A 23,313-nucleotide genomic window follows, 5' to 3' on the forward strand; every position below is an offset into this window, starting at 1 on the left:
CCACATTGGGCTCTGCACTCAATGGGGAGTCGGCCTGAGGATTATCTGCCCCCCCCACTCACGCTCTCTCTCTTTAAAATAAATAAATAAATCTTAAAAAAAAAAAGAAAAACCTACATCTTGCTGCCTGTCAGTAAAAAACAACACCCTTAGGAACCTTCATATAATGTATTTTTTTTTAAATAATCAACTAAATTTTAGGGAAACTTTCATATTTACTGAAGCCTTAATTATATCTTGCTTCCCAATTATCATGTGATACCAGTAATCAAAGAACTGGACCAGATATGCTGAACAAAGAGTTGGTGAATTGAATGGCAATTTAAATTAAAAATAGAATAATCAAAATTGAGTGTTGATAGGAAGCTTTCAGCATCCTCCTTACAACCATAGTACAAAGCATTACTTCATCTTCTGATAAACAATTTAATATTATCACTTTCTTGAAGAATAATTTTAATAAAAGAGAAAAAGAAAGATTACTTATACTAAATGGGGCTTTTTCTTATTAATATGTAGTGATTTTTTTTAATAATCAAGTTTAGTGGCCTTATAATATATACAGTACAAAATAACAATAAACGAATTGGAGGACTAAAATTCTCTCTGCAGTTCACTTACAAAATATGGCACTTAGAAATCTTAGCTAAGATTCTACCTTTGTTTGTATTAAAAATGCTGATGTAATCTGGCTACCTGCTAGGAAATAAAAGATGTACAAAATTCATAGAACTTTGAGAAATTCATTTCCGTTAATATTTACTTATGGCTATCAAGTTTAATAAAGTCAGAGATTCCTACCTAAAGCCGATAAATGAGTTTCCTTGAGTAAATGTAAATTTATTAATTTTCTTCTCTACTGTGAGGTTTTGTATATCCTACATATATATAAATTTATCCTACACAAATGGAGAAGTTAAAAACATAGTAATTCTGGAACTACAATTGGATAAATATATATGAATAAAACCTGTAAAATTCATGTCATTTAAAAGAATTTTTCATAATTTGTCTTCCAGAGAACTGCACACCAGCAGATACATTTCTCTGAAATTACATATTTACATATCCTCAATTGTTAAATCCCCTCTGAACTATTTTAATTAAAAGACTTTATAATACTTGAACACATATTGGTAAACATAGCTGAGCCAATTAAAAAACTTCTGAGGAATAATAAACTTAATTTGATGAATTTCTTCAATATTTATCTTAAAAATATGATTAGCATGTGATAATGATGAGTTTAATACATTTGGCTATCTAAGCAATCTACGTGTACCAGTTCAAAATTGTACCATCAAAAAGGTGTCTTCTGTATGTAATTCTGTACAGTCTCCCAGATGGCAAGTTAAGTTATAGGAATATACTTAATAAACTGATGTTTTACCCAATAGGCAATAAATATGGAAAACACTTAGCTACCAATATTTTGGACTGATAAAGATATTATCAGTTTTAATGCTAACGTGGAATATGGAATATGGAATTATTGACAATTTCTATCTTAAATAAATACATAAGAGCATTCTGGTTTCATTTCAAACATCATGTCCAGATTTCAACTTGGCACCATGATCTAACAATGACCCAGAGACTGTAATCAGAGTAATGAAGATAGGGATAGTGGTAAGCATAATATTGTCCAAGAGGTTTCTAAAGACCACCACCTAGGTTAGACTCTATTTTTAGCCTAGGTTCTAGGCCATTTGCATGTATTCATGGCAACTCAGTCAGTGTCCTCTCAACTAGAGCAGCTGTCTACTGGAACTTTTTCTGATAGATTTTGGGGAAACAAAACTTTAAATTGATCTATCAGAGGCTCATCTGGTAGGAGGTTAAGAGGGAAAGGTCCCAGAGCTATACATCATCTTAGACATTATTTGTAAAATAATATACCTGTTTAAGGTCCCTTTGGGCTGTGGGCTCAGTTATGTGAGTATGAATATTCAAATGTTTAGGTTTTAAAGAATCAATCCATTTCAGTGGTATGCTGAGAGCCCAACACTATGTATATTCAGAGGAGTAATATAACATCTAAGCCACAACCCTATTTATAAGATTTGCTCATTGTTTTACACAGTCTAGTCATGATTATCAACTACTAATCCAGAAATCTGAAGCATCTGCCCATTATAAACAGAGGAATGTAAATATTAAGGTCAAAATATTAAGGTCATATTTTGGAGTATCTAGCTCAATAATTGATTCTCAACCTGCCTGGAATTTAAAAAAATAAATAAATAAAGCAAAGGTACTATAACTACGCAGCTGTAAAAAAAAAAAAAGAAACATTTTAAATAGGTCAAAAACAGAGGGAAACAAACCATAAGAGACTGAATTATAGAAACAAATTGAGGGTCACTGGAGGGGAGGTCGGAAGGGGGATGGGGTAATTAACTGGGTGATGGGCATTAAGAAGGGCACTTGATGTAATGAACACTGGCGTTAAATCCAACTGATGAATCACTAAATTCTACCCCCAAATTAATAATACACTATATGTTAACTAACTTGAATTTAAATAAAATCCAAAACAATGAAACATTTTAATCCGCAAAATACATAGTTTGGGAACCAGGAATTTAAATTATTTAAAGCTTCTATTCTGAGTGAAAAAAGGTTTGAGAGCCATTGGTCTGATCAAAGTTTGTTGCCCATGCTTGAATCTATCCTAGAGAATCCCTACCTAAACACAGACCTTTTAGGAGAAGCAAAACTGGTCCAGATTTTAAAGGACAGTTGATGTATGGAAGAGCAAAAGGAAGAGAAGTGTTCTTAGAGAACAAGCTGAGGATGAGTGACTGGAACATTTTCCCTCAATCCGAGAAGGCTTCCTGAAGGATCAGCCTAGAATTCTCAGAGAAAGATGACTGAATGAAAAAGTACTCTTTCCTTCACCCCCGGGAGGCAAGAACTCAACTATATTTTCACCGACTCCAGCATCAGTTCTGCCATGATGGGCTGGCTGCTTCTAGAAAATCCAAAAACTAGATAAGATAGGAAGGTATTTTCAACCTCTATTTTAGTCCATTCCTCCTCTAGATAATCATAAAAATCTTGAGACTGCCTCTCCTTGATCCTACTCTTGATGGTTGGGAATTGCTGATCCAAAAGCTCATTATCCTCAACATCCAAGGAATTTTCCTCATAAACTTCATATTTTGAAGTTTTGAAAACTTTAAAAAATTTTAAATATAAAAATGTATTATAAGTTGAATACACTTTTCTAAATGGTCCCCTGGATTTTCCAGTGTGAATGGATAGGGGAGAAGAAGGCATCGTCATCTGTCTTTATCCACCTATATGTGAGTCCCCCAACACTAGGTTAAATCTTGGGGAAAAAGAGTCAAAGGTAAGTTACAGACACCTCGGGAAAGATTGTGAGGTTAATGGTGTAAGGGTGGTACCAAAGTCTATATTATACCTTAAAGAGTAAGCCACGGAAGAACTGCCTAGCATAGCTCTTCAATAAAGATGCCAGTGTGACCATAAAAAAAGTCCTACTTATCTATCCCAAACAACTGTAACAAATCTGAGTGTCTATGAAACTTTCCTGATGAACAAAAAGATCAAATACAGTCACTCGTGTAACCTGAAATACAAAACTTGAATAACAGCTAAAAGTTCATCATGGGCAGATGGATGAAGAATGAAGTATATATGAAATCAGACACAGCTTTCTAGAAACCGTGAAAACAAACTAAAAAAACCTACGCAGTTGTGAAAAATCTTAAATCAAAGGACATAGCATAACGTCTTTGCTTATTATTTTTATTTTAGCTATGATTTGTTTCCTACTTGTATTCTGTATATTTGATAATGCCAATCAAATTCCTGATGTTAAAGAAGAAACAGAAATTACGGACTTGCTCTTCTATGAAACTACCCACTGAGAAAAAGTTTGTTCTATTAGACAATAAATCCTTTTCAATGTATTTATAATAGCTTCAAGTGCATTCTGAAGAAGAGTATTTGAGAGTAATTTAGAAAAGACAATCTTAAATGTTTATGCACAGTTTAAGAAGCTGAATTAAATGTACATGAAATTAACAAGCATTACTTTGCTTCAAACATATACAGTAAATAAACAATTATACTTTCAATTCCAAAAGTCATTTTTCTGCTATTAAGCAGAATGTTCTGTACATTTTCCTATTAATTCCAATATTATCCTTGAAAGATAGACACAGAGCAATAATACCCATCCTATAGAAATGGAAATCAAGGCCCAGTGCAATTCAATTATTTTTCCTAATCACTAGATCACTAGATGACAAAGTCAACAGTAACATTTATAACTCAAACAACTGAACTCAGAGTCGTAAGTCCTGAATGCATGCAGAATTAGAAAATATTACTAACAATGAACCTATTCTACTGAAGTTATTTTTAATTTTGATTTAATTTTTAATTTTGATTTAAAATAATTTTATTATATAACATATAACTACAACATAGTGATATATATAATTATTATATATTATATACATACTTCAGGGAATGGAGATCTCTTTGAGTTAGACATAAAACACTGAGAATTTCTTGGAGGCAATTTATTTTTATTCCTCAAAGAAGCTAACAGTGCTTTTAAATTGTCCTCCAATGCATTTTTCCTTAGATTAGCTGGAAACTTTTCCTTGGCTAATCATGTCATCTGGCCATATGTTAAAAGGACATTGCTTTATTTCATGTCAGGATTTTACTTCAAAGGTATCTGTGACCCCAGACCAAGAACTTCTTAAAGGCTTCAATGATCAAGGACAAGGATGGGTCCTTTGCTTTCATTTTAGTAGGACAGAGAAAGGAGATCCACTTACTCTTCATAGAACACAAGCAGCAAACTGAGAAACCACTTGACTGCTTGTTGCACACTAAGTAAAGCTCATCCTTTCACCTTCAATGGCTTTCCAGAGGCTACATACAGGAGTCCAAATCCTATGACCTAAATATTAAAGCTCTGAAAAAGCAAGGCTTTATCTATCCTCCATAGACCGAAAGATAGATAAGAGGACAGAGCTGGCTGGTCCATTCCCAATCCCAAAGCCTACCTTCTTAATTTCTGACTAAATTTCTTTTCTTATGCTGAGTCTTTTGCCGATGATACATCTCCCTGCTCCATCCCCACCTTCCCTATCACGCCATTTTTTATAGGCCCCAGCCAGAGTCCCATTTCTTCTATAAAAATTCAAACCCACAATAATCTCCTTTGAACAACTATTGTATATATTTTCTGCACCTCTCCCTTGATATCTCTCAATTTTTTTCTTTAATTGGACTACAAACTCCTTGAGGCAGAAGCTGGGTCTTAGAATTCTATTCACCTGACACATAATATGTACTCAATTACTATATTATATGACTGAAAGTGGAAATGAGAATAACAAGAAAGAAGGAGAAAAAGAGAAAAGGGATAATCTATGAGATAATGTTCTATGAAAGAAAAATGAAGAAAACAAAGCAGGCAAATGCTTAGGGGAGCTACCTGAACCAGTCAGTGGCTTTTCCTAAAATTGGTGCAAAGCACAGAGTCAGAATCTACATTGGAAAAATAACATAATTTGCTGAAAAACATCACTAGACCAACAGTCAGGATATTCATGTTTTGGTGTAAAATCTGACACTAATTATCTGTGACCAGAACAAGCTATTTTACTCCTCTTAGCAATTCATCTCGAAACTAAGGATACTAGTTTTGATGATCTTTAAAGCCCCCTTCATCTTGAGAGAATCTTCACTTCTTCTGGGCAAGGAGGAGCCTCCATTACAAGATATGATAATCTGAATATAGAAGCTCCAGCTGATAAAAAGAAGGGCAATATCAAAAGGACAACATAAAATAGATCAAATACTTATGACTACACCAAAATAGGGAATTTTTAAAAATATTTTCTCTGCTTATTTGATCATTTAAGCTGAGAAATATTCTCATCGTAATAGGTCAAGGACTCAGAGTAAGACTGAGATAGACACTGAAATGGGAATGAGAGGCAACACCTTACAAATACTTGCTCTAGTTCAATGATGGAAAAGTGGTTTGTTGATTTTAAATGATATGCAAAACATTTAAGGATCCTTTTGACTGGGAAGAGATACATCAATGTAAGAATATCATTGACATCTTATTTAAAATGATCACATATGCTCAAAGATTTGGACCAATACAAGCAAGAAGATCAATTTACAAAGCACTGAGATTTCTAGCAGTAAATCTGGGAAACACTGTGTATCCAATGGCATTTGATTTCTCTGTTTTCTCAGTCTCCCCTTCACATCAGCACTAATCACTCAGCACTCCCTTAGGCACCAGATATTCTTTGGTATCTGAGTATCTCTGTCACAGACAGAATCAATCAATCTAATAAACTCATCCTAACTTTAGAGTCTAGGGACTATGTGTTCTCCCTTCCAGAATATACTTGTCTTACAACAAGGCCATGGAAGGGGGCAGATGTATAACCAAAAAGGAAGACTGAGAGAATTACACGTACCTGTGGGGAAAATATCTGAAAGCCACAACCTCCCCACACTCGTTCACATCTTCACACATAAGCCCTGCTGTCTAGTGCCCTAGCTCTCCACAACATCCAGAGAAGAATGTTGAGTTTCTAGTTTAGGAGATGAATGGTTTAACTCAATCTATAAGTAAATACTATATTTCAATGCTGCCAAGGGGTGGGTATAGCTCAGTGGTAGAGCATTTGACAGAACACTGCCATAAATACAGAGGTACATCAAAGCCCAAATATAAAAATAACATGAAAAAAAATTTTTTTTAAATCTTGCAGATAGATTTTGGAGGTCTTCCCTAACCTCCTACTCACATTGGTTTTATCAGATTGGTTTCTTATGTCAATTGCTTTTAAATTTGTTGCTTTGAAAATACAGTAGTATGAAATGTTTGGCCCTAAAGCTGACAAGTCTTACTTGTTTGGGGATCAAGGAAGAGTGAGAAAAGTCTGTGTTCCTTAGAGAACCTGTGGAATGTGGGGAGGGCTGAAGGGTGAAAACTGGTGACCTCTAGGCTGCTTGCTGCTTTCAATTTCATCAACTTAGATTTTTAAAACCACATTTTTAAATTGCGTACGATTAAAATCTTGGAGATTTTCATATGAAAACTTGGGTTTGGGGTTTTTTGGAATTATTAAAGGAATGGACAACTTTGAATAGACAATTCTGCAAGGAAAGACACAGATGAAGGGGTGAACAATCTCATAATAGACTAAGGCTTGACTTTTACATTGGGACTGGCTGTCCTTCAGTGTTGCCAATGTAAAGCAGGGAACTGTGCTTTTTGGGGGGAGAATGGACCTGAATGGAATGAAGTGTGGTAACCAGAATGCAGAATTTTCAATAAGAAAAATAAATAAATAACAGGATTAAAAAGACAACATAAAACATCAAAAACCTATGACTATACTGAGAATTGCTTTATTACCTCTGCAGTTTCTCTACTATAGACAAGCTTTGCTTATAAGTTAAAAAAAAAAAAAAAAAAAAAAACAATGACGAAACTTTAAACAAAAAGTCCATTTTTTCCTTTCCAGTTACAGAAAAGAATTCATCATCATCACTTACCCTCAACACCCTGTATACTCTCAAAGAATTTTAAGTGCCTTTTGTGTTTGAAATAAGAGACATATAATTCAATTTATTAGGTCAGCTCTTAAAAATATTTCCTTATTGAAACTTGCTTCTAAACCTAGGTTTAGAACATATATGATGAAGATCCAAAGAAAGCTTATTTAACCTACATTAAATCTTGATAATGCATTAATGAGTCTTTTAAAGGGATAATTTTAATTCCCCAATCTTCAACCATAAAGACTATATAGTGCTAATCTGCCTTGCCCTTTCGATTAAACTTGTTAAGGGCATTCTATTTAGTCAGCACCCGGAATGGGCCATTAAAATTCTTGTTCGGTAAGAGTTGTGTTCAGTGCTCTGTTGTTTTAAATTCCATTAAATCCAAATGGTCTTTATCGCCCCATGACCACCGTGACTTCAATCAGCCAATTTAATTACCTTACAAAATTGTCAGCAGAAGCAGCAAAGAAAAACAGGAAGCCCTATGACGTTATCAGATTGAAATCTTCCTCTTTGGTGTTTAATCTAGACTAGTCAATAATGATGATGTGCACCTTCTTCCATCCCTTTCAGGGGCTTTTGACCTTACCTTTCATGCTAAGATTTAGGGTTTAAGATTCATTTGAAGCATTCCTAGTACCTTGATAACTAGACTATAAATTGAAAGCCTATAGAAGATGATGCTTCATCACCCAGATACAAGACAATCAACAATTCCATTTCAATACATCCAACCATTGTACTGGGGAAAACCTAGGGTCTCCCACAACACCCAGGTATTATGGATGCAGTGGATTAATGATTTAAATATAATGCATTTGAAAAAGTGAACTGCTTTCTACTCTGATATGTATGAAATGGACATTAACAATTTTCAGGGAACAAGTGTAATCGGACCTACAATAATAGAGTAAAATCTTAAGAACAGAAAGAGAAAATGAATTCCTCTCCCTTGAATTCCTACTACAAAAGAGCAAAGCATTTTCTGTATCAGAAAATTTGACAATTAAAAGAAAATCAAAAATTATGTCATCTCTATCATAGACAACACTTCATTTAATGGTGAATAGATTTGAAAAGGGTCTGATAATCAATGATACATCCTGTGTTTGGTCTATGGTATGTTCCTCCTTTGTGTGGGAGCAATTCACATTAACTTTCCTGTGCTGAGTAAATGTTGAAACAGTGTCATTTGAGAATTCAGAGAATGAACACACTGCAATAATCACTTGAATTAAACTAAAGAGCGGAAGGTGTCTGTCTAAAGAAATGTCTACCGACATATAAACCCCTGTTCACTTCTGAAAGACAACCTCACAAAGCCTGAAAATGTGTTGAGTTCCATGTGTCTGGGTGGAGAAGGGGTGATATTTCTAGAGGACGAAAAGAACATTTTTCAAAGTCATTTTCTGAAATGAGTGTGCCTCTGTTGATGGATCACATCAGAGTTAGTCTTTGAAGCTTTAAGAATAAGTGAGAACTTATGTGAAAAACAGAATTTTTTAGTGGCCGTTGTGTTGGCAATTCTTGGAAAGATTTCCCTCCCCTGCTTTCCAGAGCTCAGCTGAGCAGGTGTTCGGGCTTTATCTGTTTCAAACAGTAGCCGCTATTACTCCCCCTTCCCCGCCTCTGAAGAGCCAGTATTCCTGCTTCCAGATGTAAGGCCACTCCTCCCTCCCGCCCACCTCACCTCCCAAAAGAAGAAAAATCTCTTTCAAAGAACTTGTAGAGAGTGACAGCTTCTAAGCTCAGTCAATTCACTCGCTCTCCTTGATGTTGTAGTACATCTGCTACTAATTATTATATCTGGGAGCCCATAGGATGCCCAGCAAATAGGGGGATTTCCATAGGAACTCTTTCCACTCCTTCTCACATTGTGGGTTTTATTATCTGAGCTGTCCCTGAGCTAGCCATCTTCACCTTCCGCATGTGTGCTGGGAGGTGGCTACGTGCTGTGCCATAGAGTGGTGGCCAGTGTGCAGCAGCCAGGAGGGCTGAGTGCATCTGGGGGGAAGACCTCGCCTGTGAAGCCTTTAAAGAAAGCCCTTTTAGTGGCCAGCTTAAAAGAAAAGCTAGGTCGAAACAACTGAGGGAAAGAAGTGGCCTACATCACATGCTCTGCTCCTCCAACTGGACTAGCTTGGAGAAGCTGCCCAGGAGTTTGGGGGAAAGTTTGGGTTGATGTCTTGGCTCTTGGCGTTCTAAATGCCAATTCAGATAAGGACTGAAAAAAATCACCCGACCTCGAAGGTCGGAAACAAGTGGTAGCTCGAGGAGTGACTGCTCAAAGAAGATGCCAACGCCCCCAAACCACGAAACGGACTGCGTGCTAGCCCAGGAAAGCCCCCAACAGATCCACTTTCTACCTCCACGCTTTCCCAGGAGCAGAGGTCTGAACAGAAAAGGGAGAAAGGGAGGCTAGTGTAACAAAAGCAGTGTTCAAGCACCGGGAGCTGCAGTCGTTTAGCAGGGAGACTGGTATTGGGGGCACGCCCCCGCCAACGGAAGGAGCCTGCCTTTGCCCTCTCCAGCCGGTCGCTGGGACGCAGCTGCAGAGACACAAAGGTGCCTCATTTACATGGTGCAGGGACCCTCGGTGCCGGGGCTGCAGCCGGCTGGGGGCGGCTGGGGGCGGCTGGGGGCGGCTGGGGCACCTGGAAAAGCTGGCTCTGCGAACGTCTGACCTGGAGTGGAGGAACCGACTCTACCTGCCCGGCATCCACTTTGTCCACCGATATCCTCTCACCAGGTGGGTGCTGTGGGCCAGCTCAGAGGTGCGCAGCCAGGATCGAAGACCCAAAACCGCCCAACCCCACGGAGAGGCGTGAGCCCTCCCGGCTTCTGAGGAGCTGACTCCAGGCTGACCATCAGCCCCTTCCCTCACTGTCCCGGGCTGTCTTAAAGCTCCGGGGAGCCTCCCAAGGACCAGCGCTCCACACACCTTCTCTCGGAGACGTTTGCTAAGCAAATGAGGGGCAGGCCCGGCGTGAAGCTCAGTGGGAGCCAGGGAGGGTGGGAGGGGTGTGCCCAGACAGGCGCTCCTAGGCGTGGCTGCCTAAGTTTTCCCCGGCACTAGAGAGGCGTCCTTGTGCCAAAGCGTCGGACTTAGATCTCGAGAGTGCATGCCTGCGGGTGTTTGCGTAGATGAGAGAGAGAGAGAGAGAGAGAGAGAGAGAGAGAGAGAGAGGGCAAGAGAGAGAGCGCCAGAAAAAAAGAGAAAGAGAGAGAGGGAGGGAGAGAGTGCAGGAGAGAGTGTGCGCAAGAGAGCCCCAGCACAAGTGAGTGAGCTTTGTACCCGGAAGATCTGCCGAAATGAGAATCGCAAAGGACTAGGCAAGGGTCAGCATCCTGTGCAGGCAGCTCCCCAATCCACGGACTTTGATAGGAGGACACAGGGTCAGGGTTGGGTTAAGGCCCTTGGGGGCGGGGGGGGGGGGGGGGGGGGGCGTCGGCTTGGAAGGCGGGGACTGGGATGGAAAGGACAGCACAGAGCCCTTGAGGGCGGTTTTCCACCACCAACGGGAATGGGGGCTGGAGCAGCCTCCTGGCGGGGCTCCCCAGTTGCCATAGCACCAAGGCTGAGTCGCTGGGTGGCTGGCAGCCTCTAGTCAAGCCCGGTCGGTGGGGGAAGTGGGGAAGGGACTGGTTGCCATCTCTTCAGCAGAGGCAGCACTTCTGACTCACACCTGGCAGGCCACTGCCCGGGGGTAGCTGCTCCAGCAACAAATCCAAACCCTGCCCTTACAAGACAGGAGATTAGGATGAGGTTTTGGTTGGCCCTTTAAATCAAAGTTGAAATTAACCTTTCTCAAGAATGGCTTATACACACTCAACCAACCATCCAGCCCACTCAAAACATGTTTTCCCCCATGAAAAACAAAAAAACAAAAAACCTACCATTGCAACCAAATAGGCCCAACAGGGAAATGGTCCAATGATTACAATGTACACAATCCTTCCCTATAACTCAAGTCAGAAATCAGAGAAAATAGATCTCCACGTGGAAGATGTTTGAAGATAATGGAGAAAATAACAGGTTCTCTAAAAACTGAGCTGTTGGTCTAGGGTATCAAGGCACTGTGAGAAGGTCTTTGCCTGCTCTCCTATTTCTTAAGGACATTCTTAGTAAGCACTGGTCTAGGAAAATATATTTTTGTGTGTGTGTCAGCTCTTTTGGAAAGCTGCTACACACTCTGCTATAGTCGCCAAGATTTTTAATATGAAGATATGAAATGATCAGCGAATGTAACAATCTAATGATTCAGCAAATATTGTGCTGCAAGACAAGAGCAGCAATAATTAAATCTTTAGAGTATTGGTGGCAGTTTTTCGGCTCCAAGTCTTCTTTTTTTTTTTTCCACCCAGTCCACAAGCAAACACGCTAAAGCACACTCATTCACAAACACATTTCAGAAGATACCTCAGTATTCCAAATAAGTAGGTTGTATTACTCAAAATATTGGGCAAAACTACCATACTGTAGCATTTACCATGCTTGAAAGAGAACAGCTGCACACACACACACACACACACACACACATTTTCAATGATACAGGAACCTGTTTAATCTCATCCAAAGAAACAGGCATTCCTGTGGACGCTTGTTGCTAAGAGCAACGTGCTTAAGTACCATCTAAAGGCATGAAGAAAGCAGAAAGAAAAAAAAAAGAAATGTTACAGTAGGAATTTAGATATAACCTGTTGTCTCTCTTTGTGATAACCAGTTTTCTGGACTCCAGGTATTTACGTGTTGAATGTGGGAAGGGGAAGGCAGGATTCCCCCCCCCCTTTTTTTTAATATGTGAAAAGCTTTCCTACCCTGGTTCCACAAAGCCTGAGGAAGATGAGAGATTTTATCATGTCCAAAAAAAAAAAAAAAAAGCACTTGGGAAAATGGAAAGAGAGAAGGTGCTGTTGACATGATAGGAGACACAGGCAATCACTTCAACTTAAATTTGACTGACAATGAACCTGTTTTTATCTCAAAGACACATGCTCAGGATTATACGGTTTCTTGCACTCTTTGGACTAAATCCACTTGAACTGTCAAAGGAGGCACCCACGGTGGGAGCATTCAGCTGGTTGGCTTTCTCCTCTCTCCCTCTTATCTACTTAAGGGAACTTTCCCTGACTAGTTCTGCTCCCACTAGAACTCCATGGGCCATCTCCAGCGGCTGAGTGTTGCCCACGCTTCATGTCCTCCAAGCAAACCTGACTAGCTAGCGTTTCCCGGAATCCCACGTTGAGATTCTCCTCCGAGCTCCAAAGGAGCCCTGATTCCTTCAGGAAAGCGGTAGATGCCTCTTAACAGAGAGCTGCCACTCCACTCTTGCAGGGAGCCGCGGTGAAATAAAGCTGCGTGCTTAGAGTCCCCAGGCACAACTCCTCTCCGCCCCAGTCACCACCGTTAATCATTCATGAGGCCAGGACGGCGCTTAAGAAAGCTGTGAGAGGAGGACCCACAAGTTGAAAACAAACAAAAAACCCTTCCTTAGAATACTGTTTCACTCCAGCTAAGCGGAGTGAAACAGCTTATCCTTTTGCTAAGTGGCGCCTTTCAACCTTATAACAATATATATGTAATGTATTTTTTTTTTAAGCGCTGTGTCCCCATAAGAGCGCCCGGCGCTGGAAAGCGGTGAAATGAACCCAAAAAGGCTCTCTGACCACCAAAGAAACCCAAAGGGTCAGCGCCTTTCAGTCGCGGATGCCTGTCCGGGTCCCAGAGCCAGGCGGACAGACGCCAAGTCGCCCAAGAGTTTACCAGGTGCTGAGCTCGCGGCCCCGCAGGTGCGGAGGCGAGGAGCCCGCGCGCCCCCCGCCCCCCCGCCCGCCCGCCGGCCCCGGAGGCTCCCGCCGCGACCTCGGGGCGCGACCGCCCGCTGCGCCCCCGGCGCCCCCACCGCCCCTGGCCTCGGGGTGTGCGGCGCCCACTACCACACGCTGGCACTCACTTCACCCTCCCGGGGCTTTCCGTTCTTTTCTTTCTTTCTTTTTTTTTAAATAAAAGAAATTAAAAGAAAAAAAAAAAGGAAATGAAATGACCCAGGGCTTGGGGGGTGGGGGGGCTGTTCTCGAAAACCCCGGGAGGCTGCGGAGCGGGGAGCAGGTCGCAAGGCGGGGAGCCCACCCGCCCGGGGGAGCGAACCCGCCTGTTTACATCCAGCCGCACACAGGGATGGGGCATCTTACCAAATCTTAACACATGTGTGGTTCCTTGGGAATATCCAATCCACAGTAAGCACAGCAGGAGTTTAATGGTGCGCCTGAAGACTGGATGACTTAGAATCGGGGAAATAATCTTCATGGTGTTTCCGTGTCCACACGCGCGGCACCCACTTCCCCGATCTGGCGTTAGGCTCCCGGCTCGGGTAGGAACGAGGATGCGTGGAGTGGCGGCCGCGGGCACGATCACGGCATGGTCACAGACAGAGGAAGGAGCCTCCGCGTCCCAGACCCATTAGCAATCGCTGCATGTTCCTCACTCACTGCGCCAAGGAGCAACCTTCCACTGCAAGGGATGGCGGGACATCCATGTTAGTCGGGGAGCATCCGGGAGAAATCCAGCGCGCACACCCACAATGTCCGGCCGCGCGAGCCTGGGGAAGCAAAGGAGGAGGGAATCAGCAGGAAATTCAGCCTTGCAAACCGCCGAGGTGTCGGTAGCGAGCCACGGTCCCAGCACAAAAGGCGCTTTGCTCGCAAAGGTTTTGCCAGGCCCTCTCCCACTGCACTGCTGCACAGCTTCTGACGTGGAGCCAAGATTAAGTGAGAAAAATTGAGATAGCTGCTTGCCTGTTAAGGCTCCCTGCCAGCGAGCTTCCCAATATCTCTTATGCAACCGATCTCATCGCCCGCCTCGAGTTGCAAGGAAGAAGTCGGGTTTTATCTACGTGGAGGAAAGTGCTTTTTATTTTCCATAAGAGTCTTGGCTAAGAGAGTGACTGGTGTGTATGCAGGTGGACTCTGTGCAATCTATTGATGAATTTTTATAAATGACGAGCTGATTTAAAAAAAAATAAAATAAAAATAAATGACGAGCTGAACCGAAGTCGCTTTGCCTAGGAGTTGTTAAAAAAAAAAAAAAAAAAAAAAGGAAGTGGACAGAGGAATGTACTGCAAATGTAACCTGTGTTTAGTTTGAAAGGGAGTCTTGTTTATATTCTTAAAAGTGTGTCCAGGAGTGAATGTAGATTGGAGTGCAACTGCAGAAGTTAAGATAGTCTTTAAAAACTTGAGTGGACATTTGTGGATTGCTACCCCGGAACTAAAAAAAAAATAAAATAAAAAAAAAAAAAAGAAAGAAAGAAAGAAAGAAAGATTTCTTTAAGTGGTCTTTTAGGAGGAAAGTATTGAAGTAAAATGAAGGAATCATATTTCCCCCACCCATTTCTTTAGCTCATCTAAAATAATTGTGCATATATAAAAAGACAATGATGTTTAAGTTGGTAGAGCAAACTCCAAAGGCTTAATAATTTATGCCCAAACTTCTTCTCATTTTGGCTTTTTGAGTATGTTTTTCTTTCAGAGACAGAATATGGGATCATAGCTTGGGCAACATTGAGCATCACAGCTTTATCTTAAAATGCCTTATTATTGTCTAGTGATCTGGTCAGAATATTTAGAATCTTCAGGCAATGACTGTTTTGGCTTTCACCAGGTGCAATTTGTTCAAGGAAAAAAGTACATAAATATGCATTATTTTAACATGAAAATACGTTTTACTGTTGAAATAGGTAATATGCTGTCATCTGGCCACAGAAATTAAAATAGCCAATCGTACTACTTTACATTCATAAGTGAAGTTGAGATGGTTAGTAATAAGTATATTACTACATATTAATATCTTAAGCCATCAAGTAGCACAAAAGGCAAATTACTGGACTTGTTTCTTAAAATTGATCTGTTTTTCATACCAACTAACTGGGTATAGGTTAAACCTTATGAAAAAAAAACTATAAGATTATACCTTATTTGAAGAATATCTATTTTTTTAATAAAAAGGGCTATGAATACTATTTATTCCAGATAGCAAGAAAACAATGTAATGTTTTAATCCCATCATAAAGATTTTTCCATTGTATTTTTTCTTAAGGTATTATAAAAGGCTGATTTGAGAATAAAACTACATTTTGCCAAAGCATTAAGTGGGCATTGACTTTTTTTAAAAAGATGGAGGCATAACTGCAGTGTCAAAAATAAGTATCATGAATGACTAGTTCTGCAGTGTAGCAGGCAATTCAATCAAATAATTTGACTGTTTGAGCACTTTAAAAGGAACACCTTGTGCTAAAACCAAGGGTATCTAGCGACTCCTTCAGTCCATGTTTAAAATATCTCCTGTAAGGCATGTATAGTCCAATACGTTATGTATTTGTTGTCTCATTTAGTTTATTTATTCTTGCTCTTTTTGATCTTAGCAGATATAATAATGACTGCCAGAGCAACAATGAATATTCTTAGTATTTTCCTCTGTCGATATGATTGATATACCCTACCTGAAAATAGCATGTTCGGTTGTGACTAATCAAAATACTGCAGTTTTGCAGTATAGTTAGCATTTAATAAAACCCGAGAAAACAAAATGTACCATAACTCCCTATTCATATATTCTGTTAACATAATGGCATTTGACATTACAGTTGTAACTTCTCTACCTAAAGATAATATTCTAAACTATTTGGCTTTTGTGAGATTATTCATTGGAAGTCTAATTGGAAAAGTGAAAGATCAAGCTTCCAGATTCATGAAGTTCTTACTCAGTATATATTAAACGGTAAAAAGTCTATCATAAATTTTTCTTACTATTAATTGGTCCCCAAAGAACCAATTTTGCACATATGCTGAATTAGGTTCATTTACATCCATCAACTAATCTGAAAGACCTCAACATCACAGACTGCAAGTCCACCTGTCTAATTGAACTTCTGCAAGATAGGGGACGACCTTTCTTCAGGACCGCGGACAGCGCTCCAGGGATTGATTTATTCTGGAGTAGTACATTGAAAGTAGTACATTGAATGGGTAATGTGCCATTTGAAGTGACAATGTGCATATTTCTACTACACAGAGTCTGGGAATTTGAATTATTGCATTGCTCATATTGTCAAGAGGACTATTTTGTCAACTGTGCTGTGTATATATTTCAGTGTGACTTACTAGGATTGCTTGGCATAGCCAGGATGTGCTAATAGTCATCTTTCGAGGGCATACTACTACAAAAGCCATTTACATTAACTGTGAGTTCCCTCATGAGCATTAAGCTACTGCTTCTCAGAATTTTAAAAAAAAAATGCCTGAAAGACCACCAAGAACTCAGAATACTGAATAACATACTGTCAACGTTCAGTGGCTAAAGACATTTCTAAAATGTCTAACTAGTGTATTGCTTTAGAATTCTCCACTTTTGGCTTTTCTTCTGTTACAAGGGTAATCAGATTAATTTTCATTCTTTCTCATTAAACTTTGCTCACTTCCAGGACAAAAGCAGCAACAACCCTTAAAATAAAAACAACAAAAATCCTAAGACTACCTTCCAATAATAGAATGGAATGACTTCATGGTAAAGAAGATACCTCAGAGTAAGGCAATTTTGAAGTTATTGCAAGTTTCTTCCTAATACTGATAACATACATCATAGTTCTAAGGCTATATGAAAGATTGATAAAGTCATTATATAGTATTCACTGACCAGAATGAACTCTTTTTAAAAATTGTGTCAGTTTTATAATTTACTCCTTTCTCAAAGGGGAAAAAAATACTATTTGGTGTCAGGCAATCGTATATTTAGTAATAGTGAGATTTACACATCTTATTGCATAGTCTCATTTGCTTTTTGTCTATTTTAACCATATGGCAACCTTTATTTCTAGGAGCCAAAGCTCTGTAGGTTCCAAGGTCAAAGCAGAGATGACAAACTGCAAATGCACATATATGTGCACACACAGAAGCTGTATCTAAAAGTAAACCTCAAACACACACACACACACACACACAAGGCTGACATGAAGAAATATCAAACCTCTGATAAATTAGCAAAGAATAAAATGCATATCATATTCATACAAAGCTTGTTCCAACAACAACAAAATGCCATTAGCTTCATCTTTCACTGTGTTTTTATATTTACTGACACTAATGACCTCTTATTCTTGGGCACTATTACTTGAGAAGCAATTTTAGTTTTCTATTCTCCCAGTGAAAATGAATCTTATTCTAGTTAGCTGCCACCTGCTGGGGCATGTACAAATGTGTAATAATCCTTACAGCATCACGTTTAAAAAGACAATGCCTATACCTTTTGCAAGAAACAGCAAATACATATCCCAGGACAACCTGAATTTCAAAGGTGTTTCAAAGGCTTTTCCCATGCCATATCTACATTTATTTTTTTTTTCACATAGAATTCTTTCTGAGGATTCCACTTGACTTGTCACCAAAGTCCTGCTGTTAGTGACATTTGAGAAACCTCATCTTACAGCAACACCTGACCTATCCTTCCATGCATGTGGCCTGTTGTATGGAAGCTAAACTAAAATAAACAGGCTGTTCATCCAAGGCATTAGAGGTGCCAGAGAATAAACTCAGAGCCCATATCAGTTAAAACCACACTGTTGCATACTTGCACTTCACTCTTCCTAACTATAAATGCTATGCTGTGCAATCCCTTGTGATTCCAAACACATATCAGCTGTTCCACCAACATTCTGCTGCATTGATGATTAATGACATTTAGAGCTTTAATTAATTTTTAGATGCCGAAAAAGAAGTGTATCTTAATTATGACACTGAATTGGAAAAGCTTTACATGTCATGGAATCTTTTTTTTTCTTCTTCTTCTTCTTCTTAAAAAAAAAAATTGTAATCTGTGCAATCCTCTTTGGGTTTTGATGGAAGAAAACAAACAGGTAACACTTCCAGGCATCACTTATTTCTGAATCCCCTTCCTTCTGTGTGTTTCATTTTGTTTGTTTGCTTGCTTGCTTGCTTAATGAGCTTCTAAGGCCACTGAGAGATGTCTTGATGGTTACTGGGAGTGGTTTCTATAAAAAAAAAAAGTTAGGCAAATCGAAATTGAAATATTATTACCTGTCTTCCAGTAACTAACAAGCTAATATTCAAATGAATCCATCATCTCTTTTGAAATAAAAATAATCACTGATCCATCAGGTAATGCCTGATAACGGAATACTTACAGCGTGAAGATGAAGAAATGCTAGAAGGGGATCTGTGTGTCACCAAAAGAAGAGTAGTAGTAAGTTTTCTAACGTCCCCTATTCCCGGAGATCGTTATCTAGGGAGTCTCAGCTAGGTCGTGGTGTTCGGTCAAGAACTCCTTGAGCCGTAAAAGCATCAGGGGCCGAGAGAGGCATTAAAAGTTCCTAACGCTCCTGATGCGCCCTGGTGACTCCCACTCCCCTAATGGGACGCCCGCCCGAGTTTGTCCTAGACGCTCTCAACACTGGTTTAAAATGAGGGTCTGTACTTGAGCACAGAACTAAAGAGCAGGGTTAGCTGGGGAGGGGGGGGGGAGGAAAAGGGCGGATTGCGTCCAGGCAGATCGGCGGGCCCTCGCCTTCGTCCCTCTTCGCCTCGCGTGGGTCCCCGGAGCCGAGGCCACTTCCAGACGCGCCCGCTTCTTAGATGCTTCTACGTGGAGGAGGCGAGCGCCCGCAGCCCCTGCCGGGCCAGCGAGCCTGGACGGGAACCGGCTGCGGCGGGCGGGACAAAGCCCCTGGCGGAGAGCGGTCCCGCGGAGCTGCCCCGCGCGGCCGTGCGCCTGCCTCCTCTCCGGGCGCGGGAAGCCCCCCCCCCCCCCGCGCCCGGGGCCCTCCGGGGGGACACACACCTGCGGGGGAGCAGCCCGAGCCCAGCCCGCCGGGGGAGTCCTTACCTCGGCGGCGGGCGCGGGAGGCGGGGAGGGGGAGGGGTGGCCCCGGGAGGAGCGGCCGGAGGCGCGCGGGCGGCCAGTCGGCGGCTCCGGGGCGGAGGAGCGCAGCCGCGGGCGCCCAGCGCGAGTGACGGCGGCGGAGACGGAGACGGAGACCGCGGGGCGGCGGCGGCGGCGGCGGCGGGCACGGACACGCCTCCTGGCGGGGGTTCCTCGCCTCCTGCTTTAAAGGCGCCGCACTCCTTTCCCCCGCGGCCCCTGCGCGCTCGCGGGGCGGCGGCCACCGGGGCGCAGCGCTCGGCCCTGCGCCGCCAGAGGAAAGGGCGACAATTCCGGGCGCCTCCAGCCTAGGACCTTGGGAATCCCCCGGGCCGGGACTTCATCTCCTGCTGCGCAGCCCCGCCCGCGCTGGGATGGAGGGACTGGGATTGAGATGTTCGGCCGCGAGTGATGCCAACCTCCCCATCCCCCGCTCCGCAACCCCGAGGAATTCGCCGGGCCCTGGGTGGGCACAACACATATAAGGAGCCCGAGCACGTTTGGTCCTGGGGTGTGTGTGTGTGTGTGTGTGTGTGGCTTTTATACCTCTACGAAACCATAGCAACGAAACTTCTGCGCTGCCAGGATCTGGGGAGCAGCGCCGGGAGTCTCCAAAGTGGCCCTTTTAGTCCAACTACTGTCAGTGCCCTTTGAGGTTTGCGGGTGAAGGTTTCGACCTGCTACTTACCCCCACTGACAGCTTTTGGGTACCAGTGCTCTCCCCTCGCCCTGCCTGTAACCCCCACCCCCTCCTCCCTTAGACCCCTGGAATCCGCGCACCCTGCCTCGCCTCGGTCCTGAAAGCAGAGACTTCTCCGGAGGATGGGGGGCGGGGCGGGGGGATGTTGGCGAGAAGTCCCCGTGCCTGTCCCGCGCCTTAATGACCAACGCCTTCGCGCCCCGCCCGGGTCCTTGAACTAGCAACCCAAGCAAATTGCAGAAAGGAGTTGGGTTTGAGACCTGGTGGGCGCCGAGCCTGAGGTCTCAGACTTAGAGGCTCCAGAAAGGAGCCTGGCCAGGCGGCCAGGTCTAAATTCCCGGGAGGACTTCTTTTGGGGACCCGAGGTGGGGAGGGGGGAGCCTCCCCCGGCTCGGCTTCAGGGAGGAGCCTCTGGTGGCGAGCCCTCCAGGCTTCCCCTGCTTCTCCGCAGAAACGATTAGCTTCTGCAAACAATCTCTGATTTCTGCTCCTCTGGGTCGGATAAGTCAACATCTATTCAATACCATTGCTATTTTATCCTCGGCCCTGCAATATTAACTAGAGCAGAGACTTAGCAAGTTGCCCCGGGAGGAAGTTGGCGAGCGGCGATTCGAGAAAAGGTCTGAGAGAGGCTGAGCGGGGCGCAGGCCGGTGCGGGAGCCTGGAAACAGTGGGCCAACGGGCTGCAGGAGCAAGGGGCCGGGGGAGGTCCTGCGGCTCCGCGGGGGCTCCCGCAGCCCTGATGCCCCGCGGCGCTGAAATCTGCAATTTCGAAGGCCTGGAAATAGAGACGCTCTGCCTCCCCAGAGTCGGACACCTCTTGGCTGGAGACCCGAGTCTGTCCTTCGGTTGCTGCTTTCCTTACAACCCCCTTGCAGTTAAGCCCTCGCCCGAGCCTGGCTCAGCATTGCCACCCCTCCCCCATGCCCTGGGGTAGCTCCGGCTTCCGCCGAAGGGGTCCTGCCAATCCCGACGTGGCTCCCAAGCAAAACCACCAGGCTCTAGCTTCTTGGACCCCACCTCGGAGTCCGTGCCTCCTACCTGCCTACTGCGCTCGCCCAGGTTGGGGAGACTCAGGACTCACAGAGGTTAAGGGGAGATTGGTTAGTGGCAATGGAGAGTCTGTTAGTCATTTAAAGATCCAGGGGGTGGCAGGGAGGCTCCCGTAATTAAGTCAACAGCAGCCTTGTTGTACGGAGTAAATAAATAGTCAATGACTCCATTGTGCCCCGCGGAGCGGGCGGCACAGACGCGTGACTGGCTCTGGGCGCCTGGGCTCCAGCTGCTGTGACCTGCAGCCTAATGGGCCCTCGAGGCACAGCCCAGTTTGGGGCCAGGCCCGGAAAAAATACCCCATTCAGTCCCACTGCCGCGCAGGAGGAATGGAGACAACTTGTCTACCGGCCAAAGACACCCTCCTTGTCATCATACAATCCGGCCTCCCCACTTCCAGGGAGGGAGGAGCAAAACGCTGCACGCAGAGTAGATTCCAGTGCATTTCCCTGGGCGAGGGCATCCCGCTAGGTTTTGTTGTGGCTGTGAGAGAGCAGAACAGGGAGTGTGTCTCATTTGACTTTAAGTGTTCAGCGTAGGGCTTGGCGTGCAGTGGGTGCTGAATGAAAGAATGAGGGGATTACGGGATCAACCTTCCACGTTCCACACTGTTGTCCCCTACTGCCTTTTATCTGGGAAAGGAGAGGCTTCAGACAACTTCCTCTAAGTGCTATGTGCATTCTTAGACCCTAGTCATAAATTTCTTCTCCAGAGCAACCAGGACCCATTTATAAAGAAAGAAATAACAGGCACTAGCAAGGGCTTGGAGGGCAGGGGGAGAGAGCTCAGAGAATGAAACAAATCAAAATTATGCATGTTGTGACAAATTCATTTCCTCAATAACACAATGTTATCTGAATTCTAATGAGAAAAGTTGAATAACAAGGGAGCATTAGACTACACACACTCATTTAACCCTTCAAAATAAAAATGTTCAACACCGTAAGGAGATATTTTCCATAATTTATTTCAGCTTTTGCGAGGTTATACATTAAGGAATCAGACTCCAAATCTCTTTAGGGGCAATGGGGAAGTTTTTCTTCTCTATTCCCAGTCATCTGTAAGAATTAATCTTCTGTCTCTGAGGAGGTCACTGAGTCCCTCAGCTAGAGTCTTATGCAGGAACCACCTCACGATCTTCCCTTTTCTTACCTCTCAAACTACTTTTAGAACATTAGCAGGTCTACCAGTCTGACTCCTGAAGGCCCAGCAAGGCCCAGTCTGAAATTCCCAAGCTGACTACAGGTTTTGTTTGTTTGTTTGTTGTTTGTTCCTCTGTTTTGATTGGCTCTGTTTGTATCGCATTACAATCAAAAGGTATTACTTTGGATCATTTAGTCCCAACCCTTCATCTGACAAGTCACACAAAACAAAGTGAGAGAAGAGGAGTGACTTGCTCAGGATGTGGCAGGACTAAGCCTTCTAGCTGTGTAGAGCAGCATCAGGCTGTTTCCTGTCATCCTCTTTCAAAACTTAGAATCATAGGAAGTTAAGACTAAAAGAGACTTCAAGGACTTCTACTCTATTTCAGGGTCACAGAACTTTCTCTCATCTGGGAAAAAAAAAGTACACGTTTACATGGCCTTGAAATTTTTCACACAAAAATTTGTTGAAGATACACATATCTCCTAAAGCTCATTGTGGAGTAATCCAGTCCCTAGATCCTACACTAAAAACCTCCAATCTAGTCTAACAACATCATTTTACAGCTGATGAAATCTAAGCAACAGCAACAAGAGCCTTAGAGATGAAGTGCATTAAGGGCAATTCCTGGATGCTAGGCGTCCTGATTCCCACCTGTCCCCATTCCCTCAAGTCTTCAGAGCTGTAATTAGACATAAATGACACCGAGGTATTCATAACTCATAATGACTTAATGGATTGTTTTCTCTCGGAATAATTAATATCTGACCTTGAAGAATGAGATCTATTATTCATTTCTGAAGCCTCTCAATGTATTTACTAAGTATATACTATCTGGCAGGCACTGCTCTAGTGCTAGCAAAATGGCAGTAAACAAAACAAACAAAAGCCCTGCCCTCAC

The 23,313-nt window shown here is 42.7% G+C and overlaps 1 protein-coding gene across 6 annotated transcripts in view; it reads right to left on the bottom strand.

The window, feature by feature from the left end:
• Positions 1-23,313, bottom strand: part of GRIK2 (glutamate ionotropic receptor kainate type subunit 2) — a 1,079,206-nt gene that overhangs the window by 642,575 nt on the left and 413,318 nt on the right. For 5 of the 6 annotated variants that reach the window (XM_072831955.1, XM_072831953.1, XM_072831957.1 and 2 more), the window contains one exon: positions 13,780-14,186. In XM_072831955.1, coding sequence (XP_072688056.1) covers positions 13,780-13,894 — 115 coding nt within the window. In that variant the 5' untranslated portion in view covers positions 13,895-14,186. Of the gene's footprint in view, positions 1-13,779; positions 14,187-19,480; positions 19,570-23,313 lie in introns of those variants that run through there. The other variant, XM_072831958.1, reaches the window with a different exon arrangement.

The sequence above is a fragment of the Canis lupus genome, chromosome 7 (assembly GCF_048164855.1).
Source record: "Canis lupus baileyi chromosome 7, mCanLup2.hap1, whole genome shotgun sequence".
NCBI lineage: Eukaryota > Metazoa > Chordata > Mammalia > Carnivora > Canidae > Canis > Canis lupus.